Here is a 19,101-nt window from a genome sequence, read left to right as displayed (position 1 = left end):
TAAAAACACACGCGTCGCGGGCCTGGGCTCAAGGTGCCCGTATTCTTGCATGACCCGAATGTCGCGGCGTATCTACCCTTAGCGAAAAGAGGATGTGGTAAAAATGCATTTCAAACGTATTGTATTAATTTCATATTTACTTCGCATTTTTTTGTCCCTATGCTTAAACTGCAATACGAATGCTTTCTAAGTATACTAGGAATAATATTTTAAACGTTCTTAAAAATACGTGAAAAGTACATTTTTGCCCGCTTAGCATATTTATAATGCATTAAAAATACAATAAAAATATACATTAGAAATATACTAAAAATATACATTTAATACATTAAAAATGTGTTTACTCGGGCTTAAAAAAAGTCTACTGGGCGGCTCCATGGAATGACACGGGTTAATTCATCAACTGGAGAACAAATCGTACACGGGTATTTATCATTAATCAACAGGAGTCTGATATTATAAGGTCACGTGATTGAATGGGAACGGCAGATACCTACATACAGCATACCAAGACGACAGCGGCACAGCAAACAACAAATCCTACGACAAGCGCTATACTTGGCTTGCCGTATATATACCCAGCGAAAGCGACGCACTATTTTGCACGGTGATACCTTTTTTTGCGCAAATACTGTGGGCTTCCAAATTATCGCAGAAGTACCCTACTGGTCGCGTTCGAATCTGGGATTAATTGAGAACGGAATTGCTAGTTGAAACTTGCGTCAGGCACAGGTCAGGAGTCGAACTGTCAACCAACAGATACATGGGCGTGTAAGGGAGCCGGTCTGCCCTGCCACACGGGGTCCTTTCCGCTGGCTTATTCGGACCCAGAAGTACCCAAGGCGCTTTTGCTGGTATAATGCTATCACGTTCTCACACGGAAATGTTCGAATGACATTGAGTGGAATGGCATTCGAGAATAGGAATGACATTCGGACTCGATGGACTGCCGCGGTGCTGCACGACACTTTCGAAACGCATTCGAAAGCCTCAGCTCGTTTTCAGTGTACAGCGACGACGACGACGGCGGTCACACTAGTCCGACAACGACAGTATATATCACGCTGAACAACAGCATGTAATTATAGTGAAATATCTAGTTTACTATAATATGATTCTAGAGGGACACGTTTTTCAGGCCAACGACACCGACGAATCCGGTCGGCGGACGGTCAGCCTTGTCGGCGGCTGAGCGAGAGCACGGTGATGAGGCGGCGGTGTGTGCATGCTCGCGCTTCTAAATGAGCGAAACGAACGGCTATATTTCACGTGTGCATACCTGAACACTCACCAGCGATAAGCGCTTGCCAAATCAGTTTCAATCGACGACGGCTCTGTTCCCTTCCGCGACGACTAGGCCCAGCGAGTTCGCAGGGTTGGATCTGTGATTTCGGCGGTTGTGAAGAGCGAATCACAAGCTTTAGCGAATGCAAATGGTCACCAGGTGTAGTTTTGGCAACAGTGACCTGAAATCAACTATTGCTTACATCGCAGGGCACGCGTACGATGAACGGGAATCGCCGGTGTGACCCAGACTGCCGAGCCGTGCTTTACGGCCAGCAGCAGTCGTCGCCGTCGCTAGCTTGTGGATAACAAGTTAGGCCGTTTCAGTTAAAGCGAACAGTCGCCATACGTACTTCTGGATAAAGTAGTTTTAAAAAAAGTACTGGTCACGTCGGAGAAAGCCGGGACAAGAAGCGAGAAGCGCCAGTCCTGCGCGATGCCAACAACCCGGCTTTCTCAGGCGTGCGATCGCATCATCGCTTCCCACACATTGTAGCACTGCGTAAACAATCACGAGTACAACCAGTAAAAAAGAAAACAGATTGTTTATTATAACCAAAGCGCAGATTGAGTTTTATGTTATGTAAACAAGCGATGTAAACAACAGTATGAGTGCAGTCGTCCTCATCGGCGCACTCCCGGGGAAATTTCATGCTGACGCGGTTAATATTCATTGGCGTAATATTATCTTCACGCACTCCCTTAGACAGAACACATGTAGCATCGTTAGATGACATTCGGCTGGAAGGCATTCGAAGCGCCCGTGTAGCAGGGGTATAAGTGGTGATCACCTTCCTGCTAGAAGTTACCATAAACGAAAGGATGACAAGAAAGGGAAAGTTTTCACTATTCGCTGAAACGTCATTTCGAGCCCTAGATTGTTCCACGGTAGCTTGAAGTGTAATGCAAATATGTTTACGCGGACAACCCATTTGTTAGAATTTAAATATACTTCAGACGGATTAATTGCGTATTTACGAAAGTACACTTTAAATAGATGGCCAGCACCAAAATGCGATGTCCCGAAACTCGATTTTGAGCATTAGATTGTTCAACGACAGCTTGTAGTGCGCTGCAAATATGCTAATCCGGACTGCCAATTTGCTAGAATTTCAGTGTTCTTTGGACGAATTAATTGCGTATTTACGGAAGTACACTTCAAATACATTGACGACACGCAAATGCCATTTCCCGAAACGCGATTTCGAGCACTCGACTGTTCATGGCAGCTAGAAGTGTGCAAAGACATTTAAAAGGACTGCCCGTTTGTTAGGATTGAAATATATTTCGGATGAATTAATTTCATATTTACGAAAGTTCACTTTTAATACATTGACAAGATGCTAAAACTGCATACATATACGTTTACAAGTGCTGCCCGTTTTCTAGAATTGAAGTATACTTTCGATGAATTAATTTCATATTTCCGAAAATACACTTTCAATACACTGACAAGATGCTAAAACTGCATGCATATTTTTTCATGTATTTGAAAAGTGCTTGAAGTATGCTTTAAGTGAGGTATTTTTGGCACATTTTAAAAATATATTTCGAATACCAAGCATGAAATTTCAGAAACGTATTTCCTACATATTTTTAGTGCATTCATGAATACAAAATATGTTTAAAATACATTTTAAATAGACCTCCGTATATTCCAAACGTATTAGTTTTTGCTAAGGGTATAGAGGACTGCGAGTCTCTCCAAATCCCATGCGTGACGCGCGCAGTGCACGTTTCATTGTCTCAGTCGGGTTTGAGTTATCAGAAATTGCACTGAGACATCACATGCATCGCTAAGGATGCACGTGATGTCGCGTGAATGCCACAAGTTCTGCTCCTTGTGGCTGGTTCGAGCTTCAGCGTCGGACACGTCACCGTTACTTTGTTACTGTGCCGATCAAGAGATTCCCTTTCACGAAACAGGTTATTGCTTGGGTTAACTTGATGGGATAGCTCCGTTCATTGCTGTCCTTTCTATTTAAACCCCTAGCAGAGGAATACTGAACCTAGAAAGAGTGGCTGATCTGCAGGTCCCAATGCATCAGCAGTTGTGTACGATTGTGGGCTTGAAAGTATGCAAGGACTATTTTCTACACTTTTGCTTTATTGGGGAATATATTCCTTCCTAAAAGTGCTTAGTTAAAAGCACCACCGTGACATAAATCGTGAACAACCTTAATGGCGATCCCCCACGAACACTTCCATGCACCCTCGGAGGTTCATTTTCACGGTTTATCCTGTGAAACTGGCGTTTCTCATCATTACCCTATGCAACTAATTAAAATTTACCAAGCTACGCTTCTCAAAAATTGCTGAGTCGCTGGTTCTGCGCAAAAATGCATCAGTCCGGTCGAATAACAACCGAAAATTTGCTGTCCTCAAGATAGATAATTTGTAGTATTTTTGGCCAAAAATTTATACTAGCAACTGAAAAGCTTGCAGTAAAAACGGAATTTTCTGTAGCCAACCTTATCGTGCTGTTTTTTGCGTAACGACAAACCCGCGGAAAAATACTACATAAAATACAACAATAGTGCAGAAAAATACAACAGCATTAAAGAAAAATACTACAATACTATAGAAATGTCTGCCGTTACGACAGAACAACAGAATATTATGTTGCACACTGGGCACGATTCTTATGTTTTCGGCTGGTCTAAAATTACATTTCGCTGAAAATCTAATGTTACCTCTTTTATCGCCGTTTATATCCCCTCGGTTGCTCACTGAGCCGAGGAGTTTTCCAGAAACACTTCAGGCTCGTAACGCGTCCTGCGGTTAAAAAAATTCGCTGTGCCTTAGCTTGGTTAAGCCCGGTAATTGCAAAAGCTATATCCGTACCTACGCCATGGTACAGCTGGTAGTGTAGCTGGTGGCGGTGCTTGTGGTTAGACTTGTGGTGATGCATCGGTTATATAATCCAGTCCAATACAAACCAATCCAATCCCATGCAATCCAATCCAATCTATTCCAATCCATTCCAAACCACTCCACTCTAACGTAATCTAATAATAATAATAATAATAATAATAATAATAATAATAATAATAATAATAATAATAATAATAATAATCTTTATTCAGCATAATCTGAACATACAAAGAAACGGAAGCGCTGAAGCCACAAGTGGGCTTGTGCGGCGACAACCGGCAGCCGCGGCAATCTTCGCGCTACATCAGAGCTCCATCAGAGGCAAAAGAAAATTAAAAGACGTAAACATGAAGAACACAAAAATTTTGGCACGGAAAGAATGAAAAAGCACTGATAAGATTTTAGTACATGTTAAAGATTCTCTAACGCTTGAACAGCAACACGCAGTTTTTTGCGGGTGGTTAAAGAAAATAAATCATCCGGTAATTCGTTGAAGATAGCTGGCACGTAATATTTTCTAGTTGCTTTGCCGTAGTGAGTGCGCACTCTCGGTTTATGATAGCGAGGGACATGTCTCAACGGTACCGGTTTCGTATTTATGTGTCTGTATGCGCTATATCAAAAATATTTCAGTACTAGAATTTGTTTAAAAAGATTGTCAAAAGAAGGCAAACCGGCTGCGGTAAAGACACTGTTGGGCAGATTTTCCTGCGGCAAGTAGAGAACGCTTGTAGCAATGTTTTTCAAAATCCTATTAACACGACATTTCCATGTGAAAGAGCAGTTAAAAAAACAACACATACCGTATCTCAAGACACTATACCCCAGAGCCTGGGCGACTAATTTTCTCACAGAAAATGGCATCATAGTTCGCAAATTAAACAAGCATGCAACACTTCTGAGTTTCTTACAAATGTGAGCCATCTGAGTATTCCATGCCAAATCACTGTCTATGTATATACCAAGATACTTAACCGACGGGACGCTAATTATAGGTTGACAAGAACACAAAGAGCAGTATGAGGTGTGTAAATATATGGAACCTGCACTTGGTACATCTTTATGCGGGTTACGAAAACAGACTAGTCTGGATTTGGTGTTATTTATTTGTATTAAATTTGAGGCAAACCAATCACTAACTTTAATAGCGTCCTCCTGGAGGTTAGCCAGGGCATATGAAAAATCAGGGTTGCTTGAGACTAGTAAAGTGTCATCGGCGTAAAGGAATATGGTGGATGATTTCACATGGTCACATATGTCATTCACATATAAGTTAAACAACAAAGGAGATAAAACGGACCCTTGCGGGACACCACACAGCACTTTTACAGCGTCACTGCAGATAGGCCCAAACATGACTGCTTGAGAACGATTGTGAAGATAGTTTTCAATTAAAGACAAAAAAGGACCCATAAATCCATACGAGTACAGTTTAGAACACAAAATTTGATGATTTACCGTGTTGAAAGCTTTTTTTACGTCCAAAAAAAGTGCGAATGCTACCTCATTGTTCTCCAGGCTTTGATGCAGCAAATCGGAGAGATTTTCCAATAGCACCTGTGTTCCTGACCCGCTGACAAAACCGTACTGATTCCCACTCATTAGGTCATGTTTAGTAATAAAAGCATTCATTACAGAAAGTACATGTTTTTCCAATATCTGGGATACGCAGGAAAGAATAGATATAGGGCGATAGTTTGCAATATCATTCTTCTTCCCACTTTTGTACAGAGGAACAACGCGAGCGCTCTTCAGTGATTCTGGCCATGTACCACTCTTAATTATGCCGTTTAAGATAAGCAGCAAAACATTTTTCAGAGCTGTAATGTTTCTTATCAGATCACCTATGAAAATGTTGTCAAGTCCGGCAGATTTGTTACGTTTCAGACTAGACAAAATGCTGAAAAGATCAGATTCTGTCATAAGAGGAAGGAAAGCCGATGGCGATACGCTTTTTGTCATTTTCGTCGAGCTCACAGTTTGGACTGCGACCCGTTGCTCAGCGGAAAAAACGTTATTAAACTCATTCGCCAAAATATGCGACACAACACCGAAATTGTGCTCCACTGATTCTTGAATGGAAAAGCGTTGGTTACCACGTAACTGATTAATCAGAGACCAGGTGCTCCTGACATCGCGACGAGTGCTGCGAAACTGCTGTGCAAAGAATTTTCTCTTTGATAAGCGAATAAGTGCAGTTACCTTGTTTCTGATGCAACGATATTCCGCTCGAAGTTTGTCATTTTTTGGTGCCCTGCGGCATCGAGACCAGATACCTTCTTTTTCTTTGATGGCAGTTAGGATTTCAGCAGTCAGCCACTGACAGCCAATTTTATGTTTCTTCACAGCCAAAGTTTTTTTACACACTTCCTTTATTTCGCCTAATACCTTGACGAAACTGTCGTACGCGGTATCACTAGTGTTATGATGAATAAATGAATCCCAATAATATCCAGTAACATGATTATCGAACTTTTTTTGGTCTAAAATGGTCACGACACACCTGGTAGAGTCGGTGTGTAGCGTAGAGACTGTTTTCGTAAGGCGACACGCAATGTAATAGTGATCTGCAAGTTTCTGTCTGATCACGGCTCCGGATACAAAGATGTCCGATGCACGGACGTTAGCATGGTCAATGCAAGTAGTTGTGATGCGATTGTTAAGAAATTCTTCTCTGGTAGGATCGGCGAGCTGTGGTTCAATGCCAAATTCCGCGAGCATGATTAAGTAATTTTCAGTGCCATAGCGATCGCCCTTCATCAAATCGATATTAATATCCCCTATCATGCAGAGATTTTTCCCAACAAAATTGGCTTTGAATATTGTTTGTAATTCTTCAATAAATGCCGACGCATTTAGACTAGGAGGTCGATACATAACAAGAAAGTAAAATGAAAAAACATGAGTGGATATTTCAAAGGGCATGACCTCCACTGTGCCGAAGGAAACACTAAACTCGGAGACCATCAGTGATTCTTTGAAGAATACCGCAATGCCACCACCCCTGCTGTTGCGTGTGAGGAAGTAGGCATGGTAACCGGGAAGCCTGAAGACATCGGTTAGAGTGCCGCTAATGTTAATTTCCGTTAATGCAAACACGTCAACAAAGTCACTGAGAGGCCGTAACCGCAAATTGATCCCAATATTTCCTGATGCTCCGGATATTAATGTGAAGGATGGTGCAAGAACAACGCAACGCTGGCTGAAAGGTCTTAACAAAGGAGTCGAAATCTGGAAACGACATACTCTATTCAAGAAAGTACAAACCTTAAACCATCTTATCAACGTCACTTATTGACGTGATCTTTAGAGCAGTAGCACCCTCTGTCTTCCTGGCAAATATTTTCCCGTTTCGCACCCAGACAAACTTATATCCCTTTGCTTTGCCTTGAACCCTAGTCCTCCAAAAAAGTTCACTGTTCGTACGAGTCAGATTCTCACTGAAGAAAATGTCAGGAATAGTTTTGTTTCCAGCCAACGCCCTGAGTCTACCCCTTGCCTGCAGCCATGTGTCACGCAAGCCTGGCGACGTGAATCTTGCCAATACCACCGGTATCTTTCCCTGGCCTGCTGATAAGCGGTGAACAGAACTTACTTGTTCCGTCGTGTGGTCATGCAAATTAAGCTTTACAGCTAGGTCCGACAAGACTGCCTGCAAGTCTTCATCTGCCGTGACCGGTAATCCGCTTATTTCCAGGTTAGCTCGGCGAGTATACTGTTCAGTGTCATTTAGCTGCGATTGTAAGTCACTGATCTGTTTTGCTTGCTCCAATACAGTTTCCTCAAGGCAGGACACTTTCTGATCAAGTTTCATCGTTGCTTGCGAGTTGGTGTTACACTGTTCCAGAAATTATCGTATTGGGATGACATGAACGTGACTGATGCTTCTAATCTAATGTAATATATTATAATGTAATCCAATCCAATTAAATCCAATCCAATATAATCCAATCCAATGCAATCCAATCAAATCCACTCCGATCCAATCCACTCCTATCCAATGCAATCCAATGTAATCTAATGTAATCTAATCTAATCCAATCCAATCCAGTCCAGTCCTATCCAGTCCAATCCAATCTAATGTAATCCAATCTAATCCAATCTAATGCAATCAAGGTGAAATGAAGGTCAATGGTGGTCACCGCCGCGGTGCGATGGTGGCCACCGGCCGCGACACGATGGTGGTCACCGGCCGCGGCATGCAAAGGCGTGAAAGTGCAAGTAGTATTGCTTTCGCAATAAAACAGCTGTAAAGCTTGCAGCGGCGTGAATTGTTGGCGAAGTCACCTACCACGACTTCAAGCCGCAGTAAGCAACCTATACAACAAATCTGCCTATAATGCCAGAGCGCCACATAGCGCTGCTTCAAGACACGAGGATGAAGCTTCCAATACGCCATCCTCTTGCAATGTTTGAAATGATAGCCGAAATTAAAAAAACGGTAATTGGAAGAATTAGTTACAACAATTAGACGTGTTGCTAACTCTACCGGCTATTTTGGTAGACCGGCTAATTTATGTGAAACATGCGAAACAGGCGTTGCCACTACACCAGACCATACTAAGCAGAAATAGCTTGGAATAGGTGTTCTAAACAGGCACTGCTCTGTTATAAAAGTTTCTCCATGATATTTATTTTCCAGGTGAAGGTGCAGTTGTTTGCAGACTCCACCAACCTTGTCCGCTTGTAGTGCGCGCGTCGCATGACTGCACATCACCACCTGAAGGGCTGCTAAAGGTTGTGCGGTGTTGTTTCGCATAGGTAGCGATTCGAGCAGGTGCTGCTGGCAGTTTGAACAAAACATTTAAACAGTCTCAGTGTCATCAGTAGCTCAGGTGCCTACGTCGTAAAACAGAGGACAGTGCGTCGTCACCTGCAGATGATTCCAGAATATCTGGCAGTCTAAAATCAGTGATCGCTTTGTTAGCGTCGAATTAGAACCATAGCAGCTTAGTGATTAACCTTTTGATTAAGCAGTAGACGTATTTCTTAAAATCGTGTTTACTGAACGAAGTCGGATCGCTGTAATCACATACAGGCGTTCTACTGTTTGAAATGCCTAGTAACCGTGGTCTTTGCGTACTCTCTTGTGCGGCTCCCACTGAAAAAAAAAAATGAGGAACGGATTATCGCCGATAATTTCTGCGCTTTTCACAAGGCTTGTAGCGGAGCCCTCCACTACGGCGTCTCTCATAGCCTTAGTCGCTTTGGGACGTTAAACCCCAATAAACTAACTAACTAATTGACAGAAATGCCTGAACAAAAATTCTATATTTAGCGCTTACCACTCGGTGCCGACCACGGCTAGATTGGCGGATCAATTGAAGTTGACGTTAGCGTTCTTAGGTGGCGAAAAGCGAACCATGTTTCTGGTTTGGTTTGGTTAATTGAGGTTTAACGTCCCAAAGCGACTCAGGCTATGAGGGGACCCCGTAGTAAAGGGCTCCGGAAATTTCGACCACCTGGGGTTCTTTAACGTGCACTGACATCGCGCAGCACACGGGCCTCTAGAAATTCGACCGCCGCGGCCGAGATCGAACCCGCGTCTTTCGGGCCAGCAGCCGAGCGCCGTAACCACTGAGCCACCGCGGCGGGGCCGAACCATGTTTCTCTTTTGCCACCGCGTATGAAATTTAGAAGAACCGACGAGCAAACGTCTGTCACCGTCATACCCAACAATTCTGAACGAAAACTGTTTTGAACGGGAAACTTTCTATCAAGGTAAATTTTTAAGTAATTGCACAATTTCACATTAACAAATAATATACTCGCAGATCATTCCTCGGCAGGCTTACATTTTTTTGCTAGTAACGTCTTTTGCTATCCACAAAAACGTTCCCTATTGGTTCTGGTTTTCTATGGGAGTCTGAACTGGTTGATGCGAGCGAGGGAAAAACTAAAAAAAAAAAAGATTTTGCTGCTTATCGAAAGAACGGACCATTGCCTTCTTGACCTCCTTTGTTTCATTTCGCTTTCCCGACTGACAATTATTCTCTTTGTTTTTTTTCAGCACACGTATGCTAATTTTATATAGTAAGAGCACACATTTTCAATTTTATCGGCATCCGCTTATTCTGTATAAGAATTCTTTGTATAAATGATTACTCAATATGTGAGAGTGCTACCTCAGTGCATTTTTGTACAATGGGTTGTTTAACTTCGCTTGTAATCATTTTTGTATTTTTCTATGTTTGCTGTCGATTCTGTACACGAGGGGACTGGGACCTCAGTCAGGCACACAAATGCCTTTAGTCCCAGCCTCTCCTCGTACCTCATTTGTAAAGAAAATAAATCCTGAAATCCTGAATCCTGAAATATTTCTATAACAGTGTCTCACAAAATTCCAATAGTCCAATTTTTTGTCCAAGAATGGTGGACATGATGATTGTCGACCCATGTTAGTTTCGCTACTTTGTAAAACCCTCCGTTACCTCAGAGGTACCTCAATCGTATCTCAAAGCTACCGGTAATGTGAGTTACATGACGAGAGGAGCAAAATGGCGGCACAACGACACAGAAATAAACACATCGTTTATGAACTTCGCACTTTCACAAACGTCGACAAAAAAATGCGCATGCCTGTATAAAACGACAACAGTCACCGCGAAATCCAAATACGAAAAACCTAAACAAACGAGAACCGTAGAAAACGTAAAACGAATTAATGAGCAACACGTTATATATATAAACCTAGCTCGCTTATATAAACCTAGCGAAATAATGGCAAGCGGAGTTATAAAACGATAATCCTTACAGGGATACTCAATAAACGGCTGACGCCCGTTCATTGCTTACAGAAATCTCAGTCGGATTCATAAGTAGGAACTGCTTTTTTTAGCGATGAAGGAAGACACGTGCATCAAGGATAGTCTTTAAAGATCAGCGTAGGAAAACACACAGCGCCTGTTTTGCACTGTCGAAAGCATGCAGCAAACCGGCAAGAACTCGGAAAAGCGCTGGACACCGACCACAGAACATCCTACGGCCATGCGCAGTAAGCACGTTGCGCAAGTTTGCAATATGGGCTTTTTATGAAGGCATAAAACTTGCCACTATTTTCTGTACTTGTTCTGAGGTACATCTGTTTGCAGTGTCTTCTGCTCGTCTCTGTTAAGAACGTTATTGCGAAATATATGCTACCTCTTTTGAAACGATGTGCTGCATAGGCATTCTGGGTGGGGTGCTTACATTCCTCTCGGTGCCACACATACGCTCGATTCTGGCTCTCCTACAATTGAGAGGAGGACTACTTAGCGTTGCCTAAGAGTGCCTTTTTTCACGCACCCAGACAAAGAGCAGACGAGAATAACTTCCTGTGGGCAAATCCAATAATAACTTTCTTTGAGTAACTGAAATTATTTTCACTCCAAACGATCACGCAACCAGTCTTCTACCATAGCCAACATTATCCTAAAAAAATATAGTTGCATTCTACTGCGCAGCCGCTGTCTGGTTTACCTGACTCGGCTTCTTGCATATGCACACAAATATAAAGATAAAGTACAGGACCGAGGCAAAACGTAGATAGTTTAGTTTAGTGGCGTTTAACGTCCCAAAGCGACTCAGGCAATGAGAGACGCCGTAGTGAAGGGCTCCGGAAATTTCGACCGCTTGGGGTTCTCCATCGAAATTCGGCCGCCGCGGCCGGGATCGAACCCTCGTCTTTCGGGCCAGCAACAGAGCGCCTTAACCACTGAGCCACCGGAGCGGGTGCAAAACGTAGGGGATGATTCTTTATTTGCATTGAGACAATACAAACTGCACTGTGCGATGTCAGTGCACGTTAAAGAACCCCAGGTGGTCGAAATTTCCGGAGCCCTCCACTACGGCGTCCCTCATAGCCTGAGCCGCTTTGGGACGTTAAACCCCAATAAACCAAACTAAACCTTTGTTATCGCTGTAAACCTCTTCTACAAGTTCTAACTAGATCGGTCCCGACTAAAGCCTCATCAAGAACCTCGGCAACGAGATTCCAAAGCGCAAGGGTCCTCTGTCGGTAGCCGAAGGGAGAGTGGGACGCAGTTCTCCCGTGGCTCTATGAATCCCGGCGCTGTGGCCACGCGGCATCCTGGAGAAGAAAGCTACGCGGACGGACGTTTTGAGAAGCCGCGTCCGCCTCGGCGCTCGGGCCCCGGATTGATCGCGAGGGAAGGCGGGGAAAGAGGGCAGGCTTGTACGCTCAGCGTTGCTAGGCGGCGGCGTGGCTCGCAGCGCCGCCACGCGGATCGGCCCGACGCCGGCGCACGCGAGACCCATCGGCGGAGCGCAGCCCGGGACCACCGCGCCATGACCATCCGGTGAGTCGGGGACACGCCCGAAGACAACGCCCTTTCTCGGGTTCGGCCACCCGCGGCCCATGGGAACGCGCGCGGGGCAGCCACCCCTGTCGGGACAGTGGCGGTGGTCGGGTTCGGCCCGGCCTTGCCGAGGTACGCAGGCACCGGTTGTGTTGACGCCGGCGTGGGATGGGGACAGAGCCCCGGCTCCCGCCCGCCGCGATCCGCGGTGTCGGACGTCCTGAACGGGGAGGACGGGCCTTGACTCAAGAAGGTTGGGCCCCCGGCCCGTTCCCGGTCGGAGTCGCATCTCACCTTCCTCAGTGACAGACCTATGTGTCTTGTCCGGAGCAATCCTCAAGCGGGAGCGGTTTTAAAAGCGCCTGGAATAACCCGAGGGGCCGGTGGACGAAGGCAGCGGACGAAATAGCTGTACTAGTAGGACAGGGAATAAGCGTTACCGCATTGTGCCTTGCATGTCTTCAGGCACCTTACCTGCTTTCCGCACGTACTCGTATCATGGCTATTATAGTAATGTAACGCTCACTTCCAGCGAACAGTCGTCCTGAAACAAAGCTGCCGTGAAGACAGCTACGCGAAAAGCCCTTCCTGCATCGGTCACGTAACGTCATTCTGTGGGAAGGGCCGGTACCTCAAAGCTCTTTGTCGGCCCATTAAGCTCATCGGGGCTGCGATAGCAGGACTGATACACCGGGACATTGGGTTCCTGGACTTTGTGTTACTGTCTTCCGCACGCTAACCCCGTTGACTCTTCAAGTTCTTTAACGCCAAATGTAATAATTTCATCGCCGGTTCCTGAAATGAACGGGAATCGTTACGAAGCGATACTTCGGCCCCTCTTGCTTCAACGGTTCGTTCTAGTCGGAGCCCCTGATTGATTTAGACAGCCGCTTGCGTGTGTATGTTCATGGGCGCGCCTGGGGATGTCGATCGGTACACTGTATCTCTTTTTGTGCGCCGCGCAAATGCGCTCTCTTTTAAGAAGAAAGATACGCGTTATTCAATTTGTGCACTGGCAAAAGCAGGTTTGGATGTATCACTGTCAACTACAAGTGCACGCCGTTTTCTTCAGCCTGTCAGACAGCAGTTTTCGAACCCGCCATCTATTTTGTGCGGGCAGCGATAAACTACAACGTGCTAGCGTGACCTGGAGGGTCGTGGCTTATTGAACAAAAAAGCATTTTCAAAAACATTCAGAGCCATCGTCCTCACAGATTAAGAAAATTATAGCTCTAAATCTCAAACTCGCGCGGTGGGAATCTTTCCGGACAAAACAGAAATGTGATTCCAGGGCTGGCTGCAAGGGCTTCGACCTTCTTAGGCGCTGAGCTATCGGATGGCGCTATTGTTTCCAGCGCAGCGAAAGATTAGGCGTGCGCGCTATTTGAAATAAGAGATGCGTGAACTGGCTGATGCAAATTTGAGAGTTTTTGCGCGGGTAGTCAACGTGAGATGAACGGAGCTCAGAACCTGTTGCGGGCACACCTTTCCGCCCGTTGTAAGTTTGCAGTGGGCTGGACAATTTCAGTCACCATATGATTAACAATTCCCGAGAAACACTCGTAGTGTCCGAGTTTAAAACTGGTGACGTTTTAGCACTGAATAATAAGGCTCAGAAGACCTGTACTATAATTAAATTTACGTTAACGTTCAATGCAGAAAGCAGTGGTTGAGCACAATTTAAACGAGTTCAAAGAAACAAACCTTCAGGGTGAAGATGCCTAAGATGTATACTTGAAGACAGCTCTGGACTTTCAGCGCTGATTACTTCTTGCCTGTCATATTTTCTTGCTGTATTTTCGTTTAAAAAGCTAACACCTAACTGGAAGCTGTTTGCTCTGCTTGTTGTCTTCAGCTTACGAGAAAAACTTTGCAGGTATAAGCTGGGTTAATTGTTTCTTACGCTTTCTTCATTGCGTAGTTTAGAACAAAATGTCATGTGTATTGGATGTGAGCCTTAGCGCTTTAGTGTAGCATGCAGCTCAGTGAAAACACTATCGACTTTAAGGATACATACAATCGAGAGCGTGCTCCGGAAAACATTGGAGAGGCAGGATTGTTCGCGCAAGTACAGATATGAAGGAGAGAGCAGGACTGACCATCCTCTTCGTGAACATCATGCTCGAAAATACCAAGTGACTTTTATTTCCGTGAATTATGCACTGTGTGCCACAGCTTCACTGACGAGGAAACAACATGGTGATTATATGACAGAAGCCTTAAGAACACTAGTTTCGAAAAGGGCAATCAAAGCAGAAGATACAAGAAAGATGCTTCGAGATTAACAGCAAAATTAGGAAAGCGAATGCCGAATGTACCGTATATAATGTGCGACTTATGTCTCTCTCGTGAACAGCAGACCTTGTGATTCCAGGCACTCACGAACTAGACGACGCGCCACCAGCATGCCAGTGCAATTTAGTTCGCACAGCATTGAATAACAGAGAATAGCAAAATTGAGCTGTGACGGTAACTTGGAAAAAGAAAGTGTTAAATGTATTTGTGGATTGCTTACACGGGATAAAAGCAGAGGACAGTAGCAAAAGAAAGTCAGTGCCATGTGCCCACATGTGCAGTGTCGCATGGCTTATCGTGAAACATACCTTATCAGTCTGCCAATAGTAGACCAAAACGCAGAGGTGTCAGCGTTAAGTCATACTCTTTATGTAGTTGTCTTAATGAGAAGTGCTCAGAAGATGCATCGTAAGTAGCCAAGAAACTAGCCGATTCGACGCTTTTATACAGAAGTTGATGTTTGTGATTACTCACATATCAATCTGCAGTGGACTAAAGCTCTTAAATAGTTATTTTTGTACGCAGTTATCTGAAGAACATGATTACAGGACGCATGTTCTTGGATTTTATTCATGAGAACTTTCGTGTCATGACCTTGTGTACTTTATCAGTTTTGGACGCGACTTTATTTGCTCATAAGTATAAAGAGCGAAATGCTGGAAAGATTATTTAGGTATTATGCACGCTGCTTTATTTTATGTGAAAAATGATAGAGTTGCCTCGATAAAGACATTAAAAGCGGATCCGGATCAGGCGGTTGATTCTTGTACAAAATATGCATATTCCTTTCTCTAGAGGGCGCCATATACACTGTCTTATTTGGACGTAATTTCATCATTGCAATTATACCCGCCTTGATATAGAAGGAATAATACTTACCTATTTTTTTGCGGAAAGAAGCAAAATGGCCATCTAGTTTGTTAGGGAGAAGTTGAGAAAACCCATATAGGAGTAGAATGCATAAGGAGTATGCGTCTGGATATAAGTAGTGACCTAGATAGTTCTGACATTCGTATAGATCAGTCAGATTCAAAAGTCGTACAGAACGCATACAGCAACAGGTTTAAATAGAATACCAACCATACAGTTAATTGCTATCTTTGGTAATGAAGCCAGAAAAGGAACACACGCTACTTTAGGCGTCATAATAAAAATGAGAGAAGTGAAAGCACGCTAGATAATTAATAATAGGAACCTGATACGCCGGGGTAAAATACTGCCATCAGTGCTAGCTTCGGGGCCGTAGGCAGCAGCATGAAAGCAATCAAGGGCCACTGCAGATTTTGTTTTAAAATGTTCATGAGTAGGACGATTTGCAGGAGAGTCTGTGGTATTGTTATCGCGGTTAAAAGAATTGTTTGATCTCTCCCAATGCGTTCAGATTGCCTCAGCTGAAGAGCGAGCACAGTGGATTGAATTTTGAGACGTTAAAGAGGCGTAAAACAACGTAAACCAATGCGTACTACGGCAAAACTTTTGGGAGGAAGAGAAGCGAAGTAGCGAGTTTGTTATAAGAAACCTACTATGAGAACGGCGTAACCATAACTCGGCAAGGTGTCTAAAAAGAAATATAGCCTGGGTTGACCTTCTCGCCGCGACGTTTTATGTTCTACGCAAAGTGAATGAAAAGATGTCTTCAAATCGGTGGATTAGGTTTCAGTTTACCGTGATGGCCATTAAGCCTACCTGCAATAAATCGCCTTATAAGATCTACGTGCGGCGATGATATGGTTCCTCTAGAAAAACACCGAAAAGTCCTACAACTCTTTGCGATTATAAGCAAGGAGAATAGCATGTTAGGATCGTGATGTAGTGAACAAAAGTGTGACGTCACTATTCATAAGAAAAGCGCAGCACGATTATATTATCGATTTCGGAAGTATTGGAGCGTTAAGGCATCCAAGTAGCATATTGCACATTCATAAATGATGGGAGAAAATATATACGTTAAAAGCGCGGAAATAACAAAATAAACAAATCGCGACTATAAGAACGACAAGGACTCTCTATGCATATAATAAATACAAGGTTATTTTCTTAATGTTACGTGTTGCGAAGGTTCGGGGCTGGCCGTACTAAACACTGCTTCCTGGAATTTGAATCATGTTTTGTACTTAAAATAAATGTCGGCACGATTAACGAAGCAATCCATTTTGACATAGGGCGATCAACGTGTCAAGCATATGACCTGAAGAGCAAGGTTTAATATTAAGGACGGTGTAGAGAAGAAGAGGAAAAGCGATGTGTGTTGATGCGTATACGAGAAGAAATGCCGCGACTGCCAGCGGCGAAGGGCACCGCCCGCGAAACATGCAGGGCTTCTCCAACCCATACCACCGCCTACAGCACCTTTCCAACAAGTGGTAATGGGCCCGCTGGGCCCATTCTCAGTGTCGTCATCGTGGAACAAATGGATCGCTTGGCGACAGACTACTTGACGCGGTACGCAGACACACAGCTCCTGCTCCTCGCTACTGCGAACGAAGTGGCCCAATTTTTTGTAACATCCACAGTCTTGCGTCACGGTGCACCATCGGTCGTCGTCACGGGCCATGGCATCGCCTTTATGGCTGGCTTAAGCGGACCCTCTTCGGGTTTACTCACACCAGTCACAGGAAGACCACGGCTTATCATCCGTAAACAAACGGACCAACTGAACGCCTCAACCGAACGCTCGCAGACATACTCTGTGTATGTCGACGTTGACCATCGCACGTGGGACGAAGTTCTCCCGTATGAAACCTTTGCCTACAATACGGCAACAGCAGGAGACGACCCGCTGTACCCCTTTCCAGCTGGTCTACGGACGTCGCCACTACTATGCTGGACGCCATGTTACCCACTGGTCACGGCGAAGATGACAACGACGCCTATGCTGACGTCGACATATTCATCCAGCGGGCTGAAGAATCTCGCCAGCTCGCAAGATGCCGAATTCAACACTAACAACACCTCGACGCTGGTCGCGACAACCTCCAACGCCGAAACGTTTGGCATGAAACGTTCGGTATAATATTCAGATTTAGCTTTTTAATGTTCTTATTCAGTTTATTGCGTGTTTTTTTTTAATCACGGAGATCACTTTCATCTCTAGTGTTTAAAAATCTTTGGAAGAGGTTGTCACGAAATTGGATCCTCTCGTATAGTTTAATGGTTATTCATGGTTTCCCTCAATTTCCTGCGCTTACTTTAGAGCTTGAGTGGGAAACACTGGCCGTAAAGGGACATAAATGATGATATGAAGACATTGTAGGACTTATTAGATTCAGTTTTTTCTAATACGTCATTCCATTCAAAATTTTGACACAAGATCAACAAACTTTTATACGTTCCGCTCGGAGCATATCCTTTGCAGCAGTTCTTCATTTGATGGAGTTGGTGGATTCCCAGGCAGAAAACAAAATATTGGAAAATGGTCAGTTGTGTCTGGTCCTCAAAAGCAAAACTCGTGATACAGAGGTCAAATGTCGTTTCCGTGGTCAGTGTTACTCTTGGTGATACACTGATTACATTGCAGCACATATATACGTCTAAAACTTCCTTGAAATCTTGTACATTGGGTTATAAGAGGTTACATTGACGTTGAGATCTCCTACCATAACAGTTGGAAGATTTAGTTGAGAATCTTTTTCGAGCAACCTTTCTGTAAATAATAAGAAATCTTTGAAACAAGCACATAGCGGTCTGTATACAACACAAAACAATATATCTGAGCACTTTATGGCTACACATTCATGACTGTCATCTATTACCTTAAATTCTGGAATTATTTTATACTGCAAATAAGAGCGTACATAGATACACACCTCCGCCCGTTTTCCTTAATGAGATGCCAAGACACAGTCGTATTCATCACGTGGCAGATATTCCTGCTCGGATGGGAACAATGTTTCGGTAAAGCAAATCAAATCAAAATAATGATTCATGGTAGACAGAAGTATCTGAACTTCATCAAACTTGTTACGTAAACTTCTCGCATTGAGGTGAAACATTGAGTTTACAGTTCGTATTTAACTGCGGAACAACATGAGAAAAATCTGAAACTGAAAGCAACATTTGAAATGAGAATAAACAGGGATTGTTTGTACTGCATCCAGCTATTACATCATGTGCCCCGCCGTGGTGGCTCAGTGGTTACGGCGCTCGGCTGCTGACCCGAAAGACGCGGGTTCGATCCCGGCCGCGGCGGCCGCATTTTGATGGAGGCGAAATTCTAGAGGCCCGTGTACCGTGTGATGTCAGTGCACGAACACCAGGTGGTCGAAATTTCCGGAGCCTTTCACTACGGCATCCCTCATCGATTGAGTTGCTTTGACACGTTAAACCCCAATAAACTAATCCAAACCTATTA

General features: G+C 44.1%; 1 protein-coding gene across 1 annotated transcript in view; it reads left to right on the top strand.

The window, feature by feature from the left end:
* The first annotated feature begins 12,413 nt into the window (after window positions 1-12,413).
* LOC149366860 (tyrosine-protein kinase SYK-like) overlaps window positions 12,414-19,101 on the top strand; it is a 125,079-nt gene continuing 118,391 nt past the window's right edge. Inside the window, exon 1 of the mRNA XM_089565937.1 lies at window positions 12,414-12,455. Within this exon, the coding sequence (XP_089422063.1) occupies window positions 12,445-12,455 (11 nt within the window). The 5' untranslated portion in view covers window positions 12,414-12,444. The remainder of the gene's footprint in view (window positions 12,456-19,101) is intronic.

Source organism: Amblyomma mixtum, chromosome 1 (genome assembly GCF_055824585.1).
Source record: "Amblyomma mixtum isolate Tamu chromosome 1, ASM5582458v1, whole genome shotgun sequence".
Lineage (NCBI taxonomy): Eukaryota > Metazoa > Arthropoda > Arachnida > Ixodida > Ixodidae > Amblyomma > Amblyomma mixtum.
This window is presented reverse-complemented; position numbering and strand designations above follow the sequence as displayed.